The 19,888-nt window shown below is 43.8% G+C and overlaps 1 protein-coding gene across 6 annotated transcripts in view; it reads left to right on the forward strand.

Moving 5' to 3' along the window:
* Window positions 1–17,535, forward strand: part of bahcc1b (BAH domain and coiled-coil containing 1b) — a 103,361-nt gene extending 85,826 nt beyond the window's left edge. For all 6 annotated transcript variants that reach the window (XM_015055583.1, XM_015055574.1, XM_015055560.1 and 3 more), the window contains exons 15-28: window positions 3,735–3,813; window positions 3,959–4,133; window positions 4,229–4,387; window positions 6,119–6,286; window positions 6,445–6,686; window positions 9,595–9,766; window positions 9,911–10,028; window positions 10,422–10,497; window positions 10,588–10,696; window positions 10,782–10,904; window positions 11,602–11,739; window positions 12,287–13,713; window positions 14,902–15,138; window positions 16,907–17,535. In XM_015055583.1, the coding sequence (XP_014911069.1) occupies window positions 3,735–3,813; window positions 3,959–4,133; window positions 4,229–4,387; window positions 6,119–6,286; window positions 6,445–6,686; window positions 9,595–9,766; window positions 9,911–10,028; window positions 10,422–10,497; window positions 10,588–10,696; window positions 10,782–10,904; window positions 11,602–11,739; window positions 12,287–13,713; window positions 14,902–15,138; window positions 16,907–17,116 (3,433 nt within the window). In that variant the 3' untranslated portion in view covers window positions 17,117–17,535. The remainder of the gene's footprint in view (window positions 1–3,734; window positions 3,814–3,958; window positions 4,134–4,228; window positions 4,388–6,118; window positions 6,287–6,444; window positions 6,687–9,594; window positions 9,767–9,910; window positions 10,029–10,421; window positions 10,498–10,587; window positions 10,697–10,781; window positions 10,905–11,601; window positions 11,740–12,286; window positions 13,714–14,901; window positions 15,139–16,906) is intronic.
* Window positions 17,536–19,888: the final 2,353 nt, after the last annotated feature.

Raw genomic sequence — 19,888 nt, forward strand, 5'->3', positions numbered from 1 at the left:
CATAGTCAAGCAGAGAACTTGTTTAATTAGCCGAGCTGGTTTCTACGTGCCCGTGCAACACGACAAATGTTGTCATTAACAAGCAATGTATCGTGTGTTTATGCTTTTATCTTCTCATGAAGATTGAGGGCAAAAGTCAACAATTAAAAAAAGTGAGAGAAGGAGAGGATCAGACAAAATTAAAACTGTTGTTTTTCTTTGCATTCACGTGGGCCAGGCATAACATGCTAATAATGGAGTAGCTTTAAGCTAGTAGGGTAATGTAAAGTAGCCTCCGATTCTTGTTGACAGAGCCTACTCAGTTAGCCATGTTTAGAGACTTTACCCTCAGCCTGTCACGTGATTTCTAACATCATGTGTACATGCTAACAAAATGTTTAGTTAGCATGTAACATGTCCTGAGAAATTACATCAGTAGCAACATGGAATGGCTGCTATCATAAACTAACAGGTATAAAATATTAGTAATTCAAATGGGCATAAAAGGGCTAAATGTTGCTTCCACCCATCCATCCTCCCTTCGTCTTCTGCTTATCTGAGCTTGGGTAACAGGGTTACAGATAACTCAGACAGCACTCTTTCCCCAATGACTGTAACTCACTTTGGAGGGTCTCAAGGCGTTTGTCTGGGTCCCCTTCTGGTGTCTTGGAAGCCATGCCCAAGACACCATGATCAGATGATCATGGCATCTGATCAGACATGGCATCCTGATCAGATGCCATGTCTTTTTATTATGATGCATATAATCAGCATGACCCTGGCTTTGTCCAGCAGCCAGCCATTGTTCCCACGTTGGACACCCAGATGATGCAGTGTGGAAGGCCTGACCACATAGTGGTCACGAATCTCCCATCCGTCCAACCTGGCTCTGTGTGCCCCTGTTTCCGTATTCCACATGCAGTTTGCATATTTGCGGGGATCATCTTTTACTAAGGTCTGTGAAACACATTTAGTCCGATCCTGCTTGCCATAGGAAACCACTTCAGGAGACAATACCATGGACAATATAACGTCCAGGATCATAGGAGTAGTCAAACCTTTCATTGTGTTAAGGTGGCTCTTATGATGTGGGAGTCATAAGTTATCCATCAGTTTTCCATTTCTAAACTCAGTTCCGGTCTATTCCACAACTAATGGAATCATGAAGTTGGCCTCGAGTTCAGCTGGTGGTAAAGGGCTATTTCACAACTTTTGTGGCATCTGGACAAACTTAGATCGGATCTCTGAGCCAACCTAAGGCATAACAGACTGAGCTGCTGGTAAGGGCCCCACACCAGCATGGGGCCCTATTCTGCTAGAATTCTCAAAGCTTTAGATATAAAGAAGGAGCCTCTACTTGATAGGTTCATCCTCTACTTACCCACTGTTATCTCGTGAACTCTGAAAGCCACAATGGTATCTCTAAAAACAACAAAAGTGCTAACAATAGATGCATCAAGTGAAGCAACAGATTTTTATTATAATTTCTAGTTGTAAACTCTAATATTGGTAATGCTGGCTATATAATGCACATTTGGCACTGAATATATGCATGAGAAATTCTCTGTGACGAAAGATGTCAAATTTTATTTGGGCACCGATAAACAAGAAGTGTCCGACACACTGACTGCCTGTAGAGTTGGTATCAAGCATCTTCCTGGATTTAACCTGAAATATTTTTTTCTTTTAGAGTAAGAAAGCTGCAGAGCGTGTTCTACCATCCAGGTGTTGGATTTATTTTGGTGAAATGAGGTTCGACTTGCTCTCGGCCTCACATCAGTTCCATTTGGACCACATTACAGTCAAACTGAAAAAGCAAATGACCTTCTGCAAAAGGGAAACCAGTGTGTTGGCTTTAAAATGATTCTATTATTTAGCAGGAATGTAATAGAGAGCGCATTCAGTAACTATTGCCTGTGATGCAATTTTGGCCCTTGAAGCTCAAACTGTGGGTATGAGCAGGAGGGTCGGCGATGTGGTTTTAGGTTGCAGACTCCTCCTCTTTTTCACTGCCTCTCCTGGGACCGGAGATGCTCCGAGCCAATCCTTCCCTCCATGGGAATATAGGATTCACCTGCCTCAGACACCAGCTGCTAACAGAGTGTGTGTCTGTGTGTGTGTGTGTGTGTGTTGGCTGCCTGTGGTGTAAGAGTCCATGCAGGCAGTGAAGGAAGGACAGAGTGAAAGAGAGGCAGGGAAGAGTAGTGTTCGATAGAGGTTAGTGTTTATCGATTGAGCCCTGAAGCTCCGGTCAACGGACAGACTCCCCCGAGACTGCTTTATCTCTCTCTCTCTTTGTTTCTCTCTCTCTCTCTCCCTCTCTCTCTTTCACTTCCCTTCCCCCTCTAAACCTCCCTCCTGTTCTCTCTGTCTCTATCTTCAGTAGTGCAGCTTCGTTTCTCAGACCAACTCTTGCCCTTTTACATGATGATTCAGCTTCGTATTCACACGGCGGCTGAATATTTCTGTGTTTGGCGTCAAACCACATTGGCGGTTCTCAAACCCTGCATCCCACCTCATGAAAAAAATTAAGACAGTAAGAACCAGTGGGAGGACGGAGAGACAATGAACGAACCATTATGAAATAAAAGTGATGTAGAAGGAAAGGGCTAGAGGGCATGGACTGTGGCAAACATTTGTCTAGCAAGAGGAAAGAAAGCCCCTGACCCAAAGAGGCACGGACTCTACCAGACCTCTAAAGATGTGCTGCAGTATCTGGCACCAAGATGTTAACAGCAGATCTTCCAAATCCTCTAAGTGGCAAAGTGGAGCTTCGACGGATTGAACTTGATTGTCTGGGATGTCTGATTGAGACCTGGAACATTTGAAGACCAAGTCAACACCTTGAATCTTATTCTCTGTAGACTTAAACCATTTCAGCTTTGTGGCAAGGTGCATTATCCTTCTGAAATATACTATAGCTACATGGGAATGCAGTTTCCATGAACAGGTATAGCTATAAACACGTAGGTAGTGTCAAAACAACATTTGACAAAGATACCAGGGCCCAAAGCTTCCTGTCAGATCCTCGCTCACACAGTCGTCTGACCATCACATCACTTTGCTTTTATCAAACTATGGTTGGACAATATTGCTGAAAAACTCATCACGATATAAGTTTGCCATTTTAGTTGATATTTATAATTGTCAGTATCAATAATTATTGATTAACTTTTGTTTTGTTTTAAATATCTGAAAAACTTTTATCCACAGTTGTCTCTCCACGCCGCTGTTTATTTTTAAGCAGGTACGAGTCGCGGTGGCATGACTTAAAACTGCTCAAGTTACTCAGCAGATTGTTGCTAGATAACCAAAGAGTGAGTGAGTTAGTTGATGCCACCCAGTTAGTTTAGCTCAAAAAGATAGGTTGAGCAGCTAACGTCTTTCCTGTGCCTACATCTCCCAGATATATGTGCAGAATGCTGTGCGGTTCTGGATCAGAGTTCAGTGAATATTGAATGTTCTATCAGCTTTATCATCTATTGACATTGATCAAGTGTATTGCGATACATACTATTGATTCATTGTCTAAGTCTATATCAAACTTGCTCAAAAACTCACATTTCCCATTTTACTTGCTTCTGGCACATCAACATTGAAGATACAATGTTCACTTGCTATCTAATATTTTGAACCTGGTCAGAAGTACCACAATGAAAAGATAATTAAAACACAATCAGTGGTTGTACTGTTATGCCTGGTTAGTGTAAATTCTCATTTTGTGACCATCTCTGCCATGTTTTGTTTTTTCCCAGGACTGGGCTAAATATCGTAGAGCAAAAGAACAGGAATGCCTTGTCCAACCACAGCTTCAACAGTCTGACTGCTGCACAGGTCAGTTATCCTGTAGTTCACAGTTTATCTACACACAAATATTCACAACCATCTCCTGCTGCTTATTTTCGTTTGTCTTTCAAGAATGCTTCAATTACAACAAATAAATGAGTCAATAATTAGTCGTTCCACTCACTGTTCACAGATGAAAGCTCGTTGTAAGCACAGAGGTCGACCAAGCTCTCTGAGCTCCAGGCTGGCCAAGCGGGTGACCCAGATGAAGCAGAAAACCACCGCCCAGCGGGAGGCGCCAACAGCCGGAGGGGTGCACAGCAGTGAGGAAGACCCTTCCAAGAACCACAGCCGACAGGGGGGGAATGGTGAGGAGTTGGTGTGAGCATATATGTAAAGTTGTTGTCCATTAGGCATCTGGAATTCCAAAATGAAAAGACTCTGATTGCTGTTGATCCATCAGATCGACAAGACCGGATGCCAGGTGAGACCATGAAGAAGAAGAGGGGTCGAAAGCCCAAAGTCGTAATGGGCATCAACCCCAACCGGCCTCATCACAGGGACAGATGGGACACACACGATGAAAGAGAAGAGAAGAGCTGCAGCGAGAGTTCAGAGCGTGGTGAGTTACCGATCAGGTCTGACAACACGATTGTGTCCTGGTACGAATTATTCAATGCTAAATCAGACAAAAGTTACAGGCAAAATTGGCAATTGGAAAACATATTTTGCAGAGCTGTCACATGCTACTGTTAGCTTTCATTGTTCACATGTAGTCAATCATGTGAGTCAACGGTGCTTAGCGGGCTGATGGGGTTAATGAACATTGACCATTCAGCGTGAGATTTTGCTGCGAGAGCGTGTTTGTTGCGTGCTTGAGTGTTTCGTCGAGGCATCTGAGAGTGAGATGTGTGCCGTCATCAGGGGGCTCCTCTTACCACCCGGCTTGTCTGTCACACTATTAAAACTGTTAACGATGTACCACAGGCATGCAGCACTGCCACCCCCAGCCCTCATTCTCAACCGTAACGTGAGCCCGTCTAGAATGTCACACCCCCATCCTTCTGTCTCTTCCTCCCAACTCTAACCTCGTGAAAATGCCTTCAGTGGAGGCTTTGAGTTGACGAGACCATCAAACCCACCCCAGTATGGACCTTTTTGTAGGAAGGGCTGATGAGGAGAATGTAAAACTTTGGGAAAACTCAAGAATTCAATCCACCTGTGGCCTTGGCAACAGGGACAGGTGGGATATGTGTGGGTGTAGGGCGAAGTGTTGACGAGAATCCTGTGTAAGTGACAAATGTGTTTGAGAAGTGTTGACACCCAAAACACAAATCCCCCCTCATGTCTCCACCAGTCAGCGACACTCAGCTGCCAATAACAATCTGTTTGTGTGTACACACAAGAAATGGTGGCTCTAGTCTCAGACTGGTACTCGAGTCACACTGAAGTTGCAAAAATAGAGACTTCAGACTTCATTTGGACTTGTGCCGTTAAGACTTAGATTCTGGATCTGGGAACAAGATTTCATGAACTATCTTTACCTCATGTAATCACTGGTGAAAACCCTGTAGATGGTTTATAGTTATCTGTTAATCCCAGTTGTAGCTTCATGGATGTCTCTCAAACCGAATTAGGCCTAACAGCTATTGTTCTCTTACTGGTACGGTAGCAAAGACTTTCAAAACAAAAGCAACTTTTTCTCAGAAAGGAAAATTCTTTCTTGTTCACTAAATATTTCATGCCTCACTCTTTACTGTCTAGTTTATAACTGACCTTGAAACACATTTACTGTAAAGAATCAACAACAGATTGAAATTACAATTTAACTGCAAGTGTCAACATTTAAAGAAGGAAACGATGCACATCAGGTTTGGGCTGCACAGGGGTGGAACTGTTTGCACTGTTCCAGGTTCAAATCTCCAAAAGCAATCATAGCAGGTGTTCTGAACATATTGAAGCTGGTAATAGTTCCAAATCGCAGATCCTCTCTCAGAGAGAGAGAGTACTTTGAGCAAAAGTGTTTCTACAGAAGGGAACCTTACAGTTCCTGTTAAAAGCCGCTCTGGTAGAGCTAATGCTGCCCTGCAATTTCTGTATAAATTGTTTAACGGTTTAGGTGCAAGTCCGTTTAAACACTTAAAAATCAATTTTAAAAACTGGTGATTTCTAAAATTGGAAAAATCCCAAATACCGAATTTAGCCAGAATACATCTGTGATGAAATCTGATTGGCTTTTGACATGAAACATCCGAGGCCCAAATGTTGTAGAGACGCTCTGGCTTTTGGCAATGCTCACGTAAAAGTCACTGGAGGTTCTCTGACTGATGGCTCTGATGCTGACATTTCACAGAGGAGGAGGTTGGCAGTGACGACAGTGAAGACGAAGCGGGTGACATCAGGATTACCTCATCCTCTAAAGAAGCTCTTGCAAACTCCGCTGGGACGTTTCCCTTTTCAGCTCAGTCTTCCAAACTCCAATCAAGCCTGAAAGCCAGAAGCAAAAGGCCTGGACCTCCTGGTGAGAAATTACATGTACTTGTAATTTGCAGGAGTTACATGGAAACTGTAACGTAACTCCACACTCTTTAAGTTTCTTGTCTACAGGCACACCTATTGTAACCGGAAAGTAACTGCAAATTATCTTTACCTTCTTTAATGTTCCCTCCTCATCCTCAGGCCTGGGAAGCTTCCCCTGCATGCAGCAGAGGAGTGCAGCCAGGCGGCCAAACTTCAGGAATTTAGACAGGGGACATCCGGGCCACATGGGGGCTACTAAAGCCTCCCTCCCCAGCTGGGGTGTGCCATCAATGGGCTGCAACTTTGGAGAGAGCCACAACCACCGAGCTCTGACTGAGGCAAAGAGACTCATCAAAGACAACGAGAGGAAGACCTCTGCAGGACAGAGCTTAAGAGGGAAGGTGAGGCCTTACAAAGTTAACTCGTATGGAGCCGATGCAATTATATGTATCTGTTGAAGTTTGCGCATTTTTATAACTAATGTATAAAATGTAAAAATGTGAGGTCTAACTGCTACTAATGGACACTTATTAAGAACAACAGAGTATGAGCAGAAATGTCAGCTGTCAGAGAGTCATGAAGAGAGGAAGGAGAGGGGTGAGTCATGAGAGGTCGCTCCCTTTGACCTTCTGTTCATCTAAATAAACGCCGAGAGGCAGAAAAGCATGAAGGACTTTTGAAAAGCGTTCACTTAAAGACGCTGATGTGAACCACACCTGGTCAGGAAGTTTGACGATCAAACTATAGATTAACAGTGACACCTCCCTCTAATAGCAAATACTGCAAAAAATAAATGTCTGTTCATTCTATAGATTTGTCCTCAGTAGAGATGCACCAGATTTTGCACCCAATTTCCGATCTTCAATTTTTCTAAAGCATTGATCAATTCTGATTTCTCTTCCAGAGCTAAGCATGTAAGACTTTTAGGACTATAATCAATAATATTCTAAATATTGTTTCTAGTCTTTCTGTCTTGAGCAATCATTGATTAAATTAATAATGGGCCCTATATCTGAGCTATAGGGCCCATTTTATGCAACAATTTCAAACAGCAACTTTACTGCCATTCTTTGAGCCTTCATGTTTTCTACTGTAAGTATTGCTCTCTCTTGCTCCACTGCAGCCTAAAGATGTCCACCCATTACCTAAAACATAGTCTGTCTTTGGTTTCTTGGTGCAGTGTGATCTTTGCAGATTGACACTTGCTCCGGTGTACGGGCAAAAAAAAAAAAAAAATCGACTTAAATTTTGGCAGAAGCTGTCATTGACTTTAAAGAGTTTGTTTCCCTACAAAGTTTGTGCCACGGTGGAGCAGATGCAGTCTAAATCATGTTTTTGGACAGTGTGAGGAAGTCAGAGTATCTGGAGAGCACTCATGCCTTCATAAGAACATGCAAACTGCATGCAGAAAGGCCCCAGGCTGGGATTTGAACCCAGAAACTTCTCGTTGCAAGGCAACTTCACTCCCCAACCGTAGATATGTCGTAGAAAATACATCTTCCTTTTAAAAAGCTTTTTGCTTCTCTGTGTTCCCTAAACTTTAGTTTTTTGTAACTTAAGGATAAAAGTTGGCTTCTCACTAACTCAAATTAATTTGCAAAAAATTTGTATAACTGCACAATATTGTTAAATACTGAAATTAATTAAAATACCTAACTAAGTCTTGTACTTTCTAAGGTAGCATAGTTATGCTTACTGGTGCTTTTATTGTTTGGAAAAATGCGGATGTTTGAGTTTCCAAACAGCTTGTCATTGATCAGAGCAGATCAGTCTGGAAATGGGACCATTTTCTGGTGCGTCTCTAGTCATTCTAGAATATTTGTCTGAATGTGGTGTGTGTGTGTGTGTGTGAAGAGGCTGTTTCCTTCTCTCTGAGCAGCAGCGATGAGGCACCTATATTTACCTTCATCTGAAATGCCCTGAGGTTTCAGTCCTTTTGAGTCATCATGTGGGAATGTCCAAAAACACAACTCCAAACCAAACAGAGGAATATGAAGATAATCATTGGCCATAACTCTGCACACACCCATGCATGCTTACACACACAAACACACACACACGCACACACACACACACACACACACACACACACACACACACACACACACTCGGCGGTACTAACGGGAAATAATCCTCCATGCCCTCTGGTGATGAAACTTCTGTCACTAAAATATACGGTCTCCTGGTGTGGAAAACTCCAACACACGCGCGCACACACACACACACACACACACACACACACACACACACACACACACACACACACACACACACACACCATCTCACTTAGATTATTATGGTCTTTGGAAAGTCTAAATACAAGCAGAAACCTGTTGGGTGAGCTGGCTTTTCATCATCACTCATTTGTCATCTTTAAACAGACCAGCTCAAACCGGTGTAGAGATAGGTAGGATCTGGTGTATACTGTGTGTGTGTGTGACTGTGTCCACCTGAAGTGAAACATCATGTAGCAATAAGCCCGAAACCAAGTCCGTTCAGGGGCAGCAGTTATTACCGACTGTGACCTCAAACCTTCAAGTGAACTGCGCAGAATGAAGGGGGAAGAAAACAGCTTAGGGGCTAACTGAAGCATCATATTACTGGCGGTGTCGGTCCCAGCGGTTACACCTCACCGATGTGTTCACCGCGTTAGTCAAATCTGACTGGAACAGACCAGGTTTGCTCACCTGAAGGTCCTGTTTCTGTCTACTCATTTGTGTACACAGGTTTTCTCCCAGAACCCCAGTGGTAGGGGTGCTAGGGCAGTCCATCAGCAGAACATCGTGTTTTTGTGCTAAGAAATGTTTGAAATTACAAAAATTCAGAGATGCACAAGCAGGCATCATAATTTGAAGATAATAGCTTGTAAGGCCAGCGGGCAGGTACAGGAACGGCGCCCAGTTCAATGCATCAACTATAAACCCAGCTTAATCCATCTTTACTGTATGTCAAACTGTACATAAAGTAAACAAACCACCCTAGAGAGGGCAAGTAAAGCCTGGTGACCCACCAGACTTGGTGGAGGAAACTCTGGTACATAGTGAAGCCATGTTCTGCTTTCTCCTCGACTGATGTTGATGGTGACGATGGCGGTAGGAGTTCGTCTTGCAATCGGTGGGTTGCCTTTTCGATCCCCACACTGTCCGCCTCTGTCGTTATGTCCTTGGACAATATTTTCCACCATCACTGTGCAAATGTGTGCACAAATGGGTTAATGACTTCTAGTGTGAAGCACTTTATCAAGTCCTGGACTTGATAAACCTCTGTCCTGGTCATTTACTGTTTACATCCTGTTTCCCTTCCGGTCAGGAAAAGGGTCACGGAGTGAGCAGGCTCCTGCAGAGCTTCACGGCTGATGAAGGTTTCCGCTTGGATGAGGACAGCAGTTTCTCGGAGGGGGAAGAGGAGGATGAGGACGATGACAGGCAGAAGGAGAAGTCCCTGTCCCACCTTCCCCCCAACATGCCTTCCAGAATACCAGGTGAGAATAAACGCATGCCTCTATATCCGACTTACAGTCCCTGCCTTAAGACGTTACAATTCATCAACTCAATCTGAAATGAATGTCTTTGTTTCCTTTTATCTCCACCATCAATCCTTGAACTTTCACATCACCTGTCTGCAGCGTTGCCAAACTGTGTGCTGAGTAAAGAGATGCTGGTGGATGGCCTGAAGATCCTAATCTCCAAGGAGGATGAGCTGCTGTACGCCGCGTCGGTTCAAACCCTGGACCTGCCTGACATGTATGAGCGTGTTCTCTTCCCATCATTCACCAGCATACCCACAGTCTTTAAGGAATTTTCACTGCCTTTTTCATATAGAGTCCAAAATTCTGTGACACACTGAGCCCATTCGGGTGGCATAGTCCAAAAACTTAGTCATTCCCAAGATTTAAATGTCTGGCAGCATAAAGGGTGATCAGAACGAGACAAACAGGACGTTAAAAGACTTCAAAGCTTGGAAGCGCCGCAGCGCATGCCAACACATCTGCTAATAGAAAAAATAATTATATGCCTGCAAGTCACAAAACTCCTGCCTTCACAACACACACTGCAGAATAAGCTCTGAAAATCGTTTACAAATTCAAATGACAGTTTGGTATACATTTCTGCATAATTACAATTTCCTTCTCTCAGATTCAGTGTCGTCATTGAAGGGGAACGGGGAAATCGGCCAAGGATCTACTCACTGGAGCAGCTACTACAAGAAGCCGTGAGTCAGACCACATCACATTTTTTTAAATTATTTTATGAATAGCCTTTTTATTTGCTTCCTGAAAGCTTTGTGTGTGCTTGCTTCCAGGTGTTAGACGTGCGACCCCAGACAGAGGTTATCCTAACGGAGGGAACCCGAGTGTGTGCTTACTGGAGCGAACGCTCTCGCTGCCTTTACCCCGGCTACGTCCACCGTGGTGAGATGCACCTGCAGACAAGCGCTCTGTCCTCTCACCAGCTCACTTTGATCCTGAAACTCATACTTCTCTGTCCGCCCTTCAGGAGGTCCGGGTGAGGAGGAGAAGGAGAAGGAAGGGAGCGTGATGGTGGAGTTTGATGATGGAGACCGAGGAAGGATCTCTCTTGTAAACATCAGACTTCTGCCTCCTGGATACCAGATCCACTGTAAGTATGGAGCTATGAGCAATCGTTGCATTTTTTAATTTACAGGGAAAATAAACGACGAAGACATCATTCTTAAATGAAATCATGTGCAACGCAACTGCTGATTCCTCTGTTGTTTTAACTTAGTGCAACCGTCTTTAGCCAACCAGGCATGGAGGAAGATTGATTTTGTGTCTTGTGATCATTACTAAATTGATTTGGCTTTGTGTTTTAAATCCAACTAAAGCACCAAGAGATGCTCAATTTTCAGGTTTCTGGTAGATGTTATTTTTATTAAAAATAACCTAGATGTCCTCAATGCAGCCACCCAAAGAGCTCAAATTTGGTCTCAGCTGACCAAAGTGCAAGATTCTAGTTAAAGTCCCTGTGAAGTACATGGAACACCTCTTATTTGCATTTGTGATGGTAGGACAGGAAAGTTGGTTTCTTGGGATGGCTCAGAAGCAACCAGTTGGCATGACGATAGTGTCTGAAAACCTGGTGACTCTCTGTGAGTCTTGGATATCATCTTCACTCATAACTTTTAAATTCTTGCTCTGACTGTAGATATGAGGGAATTTTGGCAGGTAGCTTTGTTTTTGCTGAACTCTGGCTCTGGAAGATCAACAGCTGTTGACCTTACGTAATTGGTGTGTGTTTTTGTCTTCCCCATTTTGAAGAGCATGTGAGAGAAATCTGATGTGGTTTCGTGTTCCAGGTGCGGAACCGTCTCCAGCTCTGCTGATCTCTCCGGGCCATCGGGGTCGGCGAAGCTCTACGGCAGAGAAGAAAGACACTCCGACAGAGAAACTAGCCAATGAGGAGGCAGGAGGGAAGCCCCAGGAAAAAAGGCCAGGTGCGTAGTTGGGTTGTGATCACAGCTTCTCCAATAGCAGATTTGCCATATAGTGACTAGTTATTTGCAATCCACTGCTATTTTAACTCCTACACGTAGTCTAAAGGTCCTTGAGGTGAATTCACTGAAAAAACATTACAGTTTCAGTTGTTTGTTAATTATCGAATGCCTTCAGGTCACAGGTGAGCACAGAGCAGCTTTATTAACTGAAGGCCTCATAAATTAAGATGACTTTTTTGCTGCCTTTTATTTACCCTCCATAAAAAACACATAAATCATGGCTTTATGGAGTTTCATAAGGGTGCTTTGTAAAGTTAGCTAACATCACAAGTCATCACAAACTAAGAGTGACAATAAACCTGGGGGAGGAAGACAGGTTTACCAGGTTTGTTGCAGTCTGAGTAATGGATCTGTCGAAACTAGGTGAAGATCAAGGAGATAGAGCTTAAGTTTCACCAAAGCTTTTAGTTTCATAATTAATCAACGTTTGCCCTTAGGATTTTCTTCCTTATTGATTTCAGCCCCCATCTCCATTCTTTTCTTTTAGTTGGCAGGCCGAAGAAAACATACTCAGTGCCAAAGACAGCCAACTCATCAACCTCAGCAACCGATTCTGTGATGAAGGGAAATGCTCCGTTGTTGAACTGGTCCATGCCCAGAAAGAGACCGCCAGTGGACTTCTTCCTCTTCAATGGGACGTCCCGTAAAACCCAGAAGAAGATTAGGGAGAGAGACTTGGGCTTGTTTCACCGGCCAGCCCTGCATTCTCTAGCACCACCAACCCCTATTAAAAGCATTTTTGGCACTGCATTTGAGGTTGACTCATTCAGTAGCATCGCTAATGGCTACTCAACCTTTGGGAACGGTGGAGCCTCCGTGCCCGGGAGACCAGTCACCGCCATGGGTTCCATGGGCCTCCGGGACTCGCCTTGTTCCTCATCCGTTACCATGGCCGCGGCAGCTGTGAGCCGCAAGCCTCTGAGTGAACGTGACAGAAAACACTTCTTAGTCAAGCTAGACCACGAAGGAGTGACTTCCCCCAAAACCAAAAATGGCAAAGCCTTGCTTCGGTTTGGAGGAGCAGGAGGGAGAGGAGTGAAAGGACTGGCATCTACTGTACCACAACGGTACATCCAACCTTCTCTTCTGGCAAAACATGACAAGAAGGTGGGAGAGAAAAGGGAAAGCAGCGCCAGGCCTCGATCCGAGACCCTTCGGAAGGGCAGTCCACCTCTCGGGAAAGATGTTCTCTCTGCAGGTCTTGGAGTGAAAGGTGGAGACTACAGTTTGGACTACCCTAGCGACTGCCCCAGCTCTTACTCTGAATTGGATGAGGAAGACGAGGACGATGGTCAAGAAGCAAGACGAAGACGAGCAGCCGTCTCATCCCATCGGAGCGGTCGTTTTCTATCCCGTCCGACCATCTGCTTCTCCTCATCTTCCTCCTCCTCTTCTTCGTCTGGCTCCATTTCCTCCTCCTCTCTCTGTTCCTCAGACAACGACTCCTCCTACTCGTCCGACGAAGAGTCGTCTTCTGTGCTGCTGCAGCGGGCGCTTCTCCAGCAGGACAAACAGAAGAACAGGCAGAATGTCAACTCCGGCCTCCGGAGCCCCGACCCCACCGCCTCCAACCCCGCTTCAACTCCATCTAATGGCTACGTTACCAAGGCTGGTGTAGCCATGGAAGGATTGAAGGCAAGAGCCGACAGAGTGGAAGACAGGAAAGAGTACATCTCCAAAGAAAGCATGATGGTCAGCAGCAGAATGACTAAAGTGCAGCTGAAGAGAAAAGAAAGTTCTTCTAACGACCACCATCAGACCCAAAGCAGCCCCGTCAGCCAGCAGCTGAAACCAGTCAACAAGGACTCAGCAGCCACCAAGAAGCAGAGGATGTCTTCTCCTGAACCTCTTCCAAAAATGGCCGCCCTGCTGCCTGGACGCCAGCTCTGGAAATGGTCTGGCAATCCCACACAGGTATGACATTTTGTGGCATTTTTTTTTGCTGGATGTTTTTTGCATCCAGGAATTTGTTCATTAAAAAGATAAAGACTTCCATCAAACTCTTTTCTGAGTTTGATTATCTGAAATAAGCTATGTTGAGTTTCAGGAACCCTACTGAAGACCACTGGATAAAGAGAAATTTTTATGGAAATGTCTGTTTTTCTTTAATTATTTTTCTGTCAATAAATGTGCTGAAATGGGTGTGTGATAAGTACATACATTTTTGATACAACTAAAGTCTAAACAGATAAAACATTTAGTTTTTTTTTGCTCCCTTCAAAGTTAGTCTAACTTTAAGCACCTTTTAAGTGAGGTTCTGTAAAAAGGTTGCATTTGACTGAAATCTGTGAAGACGTGAGAGCCCTCTGAAAATGCTAATAGCTGCCTATTTTAATAGTTCAGTAAGGTGTCCAAATACACCTTAACACATATGAATACAAACAATGGATATTGTTCTGCAGAAGCTAATGTCCGTGGTCAACCAATCAGTGTCGTTCCCCAGCACTCCTGGATCGGATGCTTTGCAATATCTAGCCGATGGCGTGTCCAGTATCATTGTACCAAGGTATATCAACTTCCCAAGCTGCATTTTTAAAATATATTTTTTAGATATGCTCTATAAATCAAATTAGTAAATAGGCTGATTTTCCAAGAGTCTCATTCCACAGAAATATCCACAAAGAGATAAATACTGAACCAAGAACTGTCAGGGCCCACTGTAAGCCGTTAATATCTAAACTACACTAGCAGAAAGTCTTTATGTCTGCGTTTAGCGTAAATCCAGACTGCTACAATAGAGGCCAAGACTCTGTTACTCTGTTAGACCCAAGAAATGTGTTATTTTACTCAAGAGGTGAAGAACAAAAACAGAGTTCCTTCTGGGCAGAATACTTCATTTTTGCTAAGAATCTGAAATCCCCCGTAAAAAAATCAAACCTGCTGTTTTACTGACTGAAAACAACTGAAGTAAATCAAGCGTTTTGTTTTGTTTTTGTTTTTGTTTTGTTTTTTGTTTTTTTGTTGTTGCAGAAATTAATGTTTTGCATTGTAAAGACACATTACTTCCTCCTACATTTTGTGTTCAACAAAGCAATGTTAAACTGAGCTATAAAAAATACATGCTGAAAAAAAAGTCATTGCTATTTGCTGTTTCTCTAACAGAGAAGAGGTCTAAAGGGTAAAGCCCGTAAGCTTTTCTACAAGGCCATCATGCGGGGCAAGGAGATGGTGCGTGTCGGCGACTGTGCCGTGTTCCTGTCACCTGGCCGGCCCCAGCTGCCCTATGTGGGAAGAGTGGAGAGCCTCTGGGAGTCGTGGAGCTCCAGCATGGTGGTCAGGGTCAAGTGGTTCTACCACCCAGAGGAAACTCGCCTGGGGAAGCGACACCGTGATGGCAAGGTAAGGCCGGGAAGTGCAAGGATCCTTTCTACGCGTATCTAGTTTGTGGTATTTTTAGAATAATGCAATACCTTACTGGTACTTTTCCACTCATCCTATCATTAGTATTTCTAATTTTCAGATCAGAAAAATGTACACATTTGTATTTCTGACAAACAACCCAGTGTTTTAAATGGAATGTTCACTGTAGATAATCTACAGTGAACCACAGACTTGATATAACGTTCATGCTAAGCTGCAACACCTTCTATTAAACCTGCAATATGTACATTTAAAAAGTATGTTTCTCCATATCTATTAAAACTGTTATCATGTTGTAACAGTTTGGCATAAGAGAGATAATAAAAATAAAAATAAAAAAATCAAGCTCCTCCACCTCCTCCCACTGCTACAAAAAAGTACCACTACAAGTCAAAAACAACCAATCAAAGCCAGGAGGAGGGTCTTAGTGCTGTCAATTATCTTGGTTAATGTGCTGTTCAGTGTGCTAATGGTTGCAAAACAACTTACTCTTACAGGAAAACTGTTTATCAGCCGACATTGGTGCTCGGAGCTCCACGTATTTAGCCTTAGCATTCTTCTGTGTTGTGGTGAACTAGCTGTAGCTTAGCAAAAAGCAAGCTGGGGAGGGTGAGCATGAACATGACTGACAGCACCAAAACCCTCCTCCTAGCTGTGATTGGTTGTTTCTGGCCGAGTGGTGTATTTCTATAGTTAGTACTAGAAGAACTGCCATACTAACAGCAGTTTTCTATGACTGATAACTGTCATTTATTACTGTTATGACATAATATGTAAAAAAGTTAGTTTTTTTCTTCAGAAAAGTTACATACTGCAGCTGTAAAGGGGCTCACTTACAGCTGCAGTATGACGTATTGACCATATTCTGTGGGCCACATGGAACCATGGGCGTGCTGTCCACAGGCGGTTGAGATTTCATAGTCAATTACCTAAATTGCCTAAATTTCTTGTGACAAATTGCTTAATTTCCCACAATATGAATGGATACCAGCAAGTTTGACAAACTACTGTCTTGTCCACAAGGGCAGTCACTACACATCTATAAATGTGTACAGAGAGTGGCAGCCCTGCTGTGCGTTACCCGAGTGGTTGCACCAACTCTCAATCTTATCAGCTCGGTGTCGCACAGATCTCAGTTCGATGTGAACATTGTTTTCGGAGTCATAAAAATTGAGTTTTCCGCAGACGTGTCTGATAGAAGTCCACTTTTGGTCTGAAGTACGCCTGGAGCGCCATAGAGTGAAGTGCGCCCAAGTATGGGAGCCTTAAACTTTCCACAAATCCATCCAGCCATCCGTTTTCTTTACACCCTTGTCCCTCAGTGGGGTCGGGAGGGTTGCTGGTGCCTATCTCCAGCTATTGTTCCAGGCGAGAGGCAGGGTACACCCTGGACAGGTCGCCAGTCTGTCGTAGAGCAACACAGAGACAAACAACCATGCACACACACTCACACCTAGGGGCAATTTGGAGAGGCCAATTAACCTGACAGTCATGTTTTTGAACTGTGGGAGGAAACCGGAGTACCCGGAGAAAACCCACGCATGCACAGGGAGAACATGCAAACTCCATGCAGAAAGACCAGGGCCGGGAATTGAACCCAGAACCTTCTTGCTGCAAGGCAACAGCTCTACCAACTGCGCCACTGTGCAGCCCCTCCACAAATCCACCAGAGTTTAAAAACCTAATCTTACAGTTTCCCTTTCCATAAGAGAGTTCTCATTGTCCTTCTCTGTCGTCTTTCCGGCAGAACGCGTTGTACCAGTCGAGCCATGAGGATGAGAACGATGTGCAGACCATCTCCCATCGCTGCCAGGTGGTCAGCAAGGTGGAGTATGACCACCTGATGCGTGAACATAAGGCAGGCGGCCCCTCCAACGACCTGTTCTACCTGGCCGGAACCTATGAGCCCACCACGGGCCAGCTGGTCAGCGCGGACGGCATGGTCATCTTGTCCTAGCACCGCAGACGGGAGCAGATATCCAACACAACTGCTGAGTTCTTCTAAACAGAGGCAAGACGACGCTTGGTTCCGCGGATTGAACTGCTTCTGTTGGAGAAAGAGTAAGCCAGCAGTTCAGAGGAACGCGCTGGCCTGGGCCAGCGCGTTCCTCGCTGGGTTGAAACCCAGCGTTTCAACCCTTCTCTGCGGCAACCCTTCTCTGCGGCAACCAAACACGAGTACTTAGGATTGGAACGTCTTGGAAGTATTCCAACAGGAGGGCTTTCTGAAGCAAAGAGACTCAACGCTAAGGAGAGACATGCTGTAAACCACACTGGTTTGGATGGATGTAACGGTCTTATACATGTAGTCTGACTCGGACAACGCTATTTAAAGGCCCCCAATAGGACCAATAAACACTGTAGTTTGGACTTAAATGCCTATATATGTTTCTGCAGAGTGACTGTGACGGCATTTAATGAACTTTTAATGCACATTATCAGTGCTTGCGTTTGTACAGTTTGTGACGTCGAGTGACGACACGATGTCATCAGACTCTAATGATCGATTCAGTGCTCGATGACTTTAGTTGTTTTTGGTCGTTAATGACCGAAAGGCCGAACAAAGTTTTCCTCCTTTGAAGCCATACACATTGATACCTCTCTATCGCCGTCTCTGTCGTATCCGCCTGTCCGGGCGCAGGCAGTAGGATTGTTTATTTGAGCTGTGTGTGTGTGTGTGTGTGTGTGTGTGTGTGTGTGTGTGTGTGTGTGTGTGTGTGTGTGTGCGCGTGCCTGGGAGAACGTGTGCGTGCTTTGTACAACATTCTATGTAGAGTCACACGCTGTACATAGTATATAAATATAAATATATATAAATTTATGTTCATGTGGTTTCCTTTGCAGAGATAATTTTATTTTAGAGTTTTCTAGGGATGGTGGGTGTTTGTGTGTGTGTGTGTGTGTGTGGGGAGGGGGTGAGGGGTGGGGGGAGGAAGGAGTTGTTGCAGAGTTAGAAGGTGGGCTCATGTTTCCTTCTGTATAAATGCACTGAATAGGACTAGAGGTGTGTGTTTGGGGTGAAACTCTGCAACCCATGTGATGACTTAGTGGCTGTAGCTCTAGGCAAAAAGTAAATATGTAGAAAAGGTTTTTGGGATATTTTCTTTTTTTTTTTTTTTTTTAAAAAGCTCTTTTTTAACATGGGAAGAAATTATATTTTTTTATTTTTAATTTTTTATTTTATTTTTTGCTTGTTTTAATCTGTTGGAGTTAGAATGTGCATTTCTTTTCATTTCTTTTCAGAAAAGAAAGCTGCATTTCTGCCTGGATCCTGAAAACAAAAACAAACTAAAAAAAAAAAAAAAAATCCAGTTCTTGCCTGCTTTTATCCTGTGTTCCTATGGAAAATCTAGATACTTATTTGGCAGCAAAAAGAAACATACCAAAGCACCTGTGACTTTACGCTACACCATATTAGATTTTAAAAAAAACAACAACAATAAAAAGAAAGTATAAAAGATGTTCAATCAGTTCTGAAACCGGGACCCCTGCAATCTCAGAGGGATTTCCTCTCGTCCTGTCCGCATTCATCCGGTGTTCGCGGAGACGGTGTCCGCACGCCACCCAGCTGATGCACTTGAGGTCTCTATGGCAACCAGTATGGCATCACGTGACCGTGAAGGACAATCAGAGCCAATCAATGGGACGATGTTGAGAGACAAAAATACAAGAGAAAAGGATCAAATCACAAATTTATGCTTCTTGTCACTTTTATTCATGCTTTGCCAAAAAATATGTCTGTACATTTTTTGTGTTTGTTTCCTTTTGTTTTTAATCATCATCTTCTTGTTTATGCAAGCCTGGATGACTGTTTGTACTATAGGATGTACAGGAGGAGGAACATAAATGCCTTTTTTCCCTTTTTGAGGACTGACTGACCTTTAACAGCATCTCTGCTGTTACACTGCAAAGCAAAAGCTTTAAATGGAACCTAATGTGAAACTCAGCTTTGAACTATTGCTTTTATGGGTCTTTAATTGATTTTTTTTTTGTTTGTTTTTAGTTTTTTTTTTTTTGTTTTTTTTTTTTTAAAAAGCTGTATTTTCTTTAAGAAACACTGGATTGAATTCTGATCATCACATTTCGACAGGAGGTGGGGTTTGGGGTGGGTAAGGGGGCATCATTGTGTGTGTTTTTTAGACCCACTGGAACCTGCTTTGTATGGTTAAAATAGCCTACGAAAATATATTATGTAATTTCAGTCATTCTTTGGAAATATGACTAAAATATTTCCTTGTGTACAAAAAGAAAAATATTTATCTTAATTTTATTGCCTTTTGCGTTTCATTAAAAAAAAAGGATTCTTAAGAATGAAAGCGTCTGAACTGCTTTTCCTTTCGCCTTTCCTGCAGCGTGTGTGCTCTATGAATGTGGCCTTGTGTGCGTCAATGCCAAGCCATCGTCAGACGTGAGAATACAGAGCACAGCAGCAAGCAGGAATAAAGAGGTGCAGGCTGTGAGGGTGGGGCAGGGGGTGGAGGAGGGGTGCTCAAAAGAAGGGAAGCAATTTGAAACTGTAGCTCCAGTCTGATAGGAGGTGAAGAAGAGGGAGAGAATGGGAAACTGTATCTGGCGGTGTTTGATGAGGGGGGAGCGAGGCAGGATGTGGAGTCTCCTCCGGCTCCTCAGGTGGGTCAGGTATTCACAGCAACACAAAAACGGAACAGGACCATTAATAGAACAAAGCTGTGGAAGGGGGGGGGGGGTTTTGGGGGGGGGGGGGTGGGGT

The sequence above is a fragment of the Poecilia latipinna genome, unplaced genomic scaffold (genome assembly GCF_001443285.1).
Source record: "Poecilia latipinna isolate Pla-1442-1.1 unplaced genomic scaffold, P_latipinna-1.0 Scaffold58, whole genome shotgun sequence".
NCBI lineage: Eukaryota > Metazoa > Chordata > Actinopteri > Cyprinodontiformes > Poeciliidae > Poecilia > Poecilia latipinna.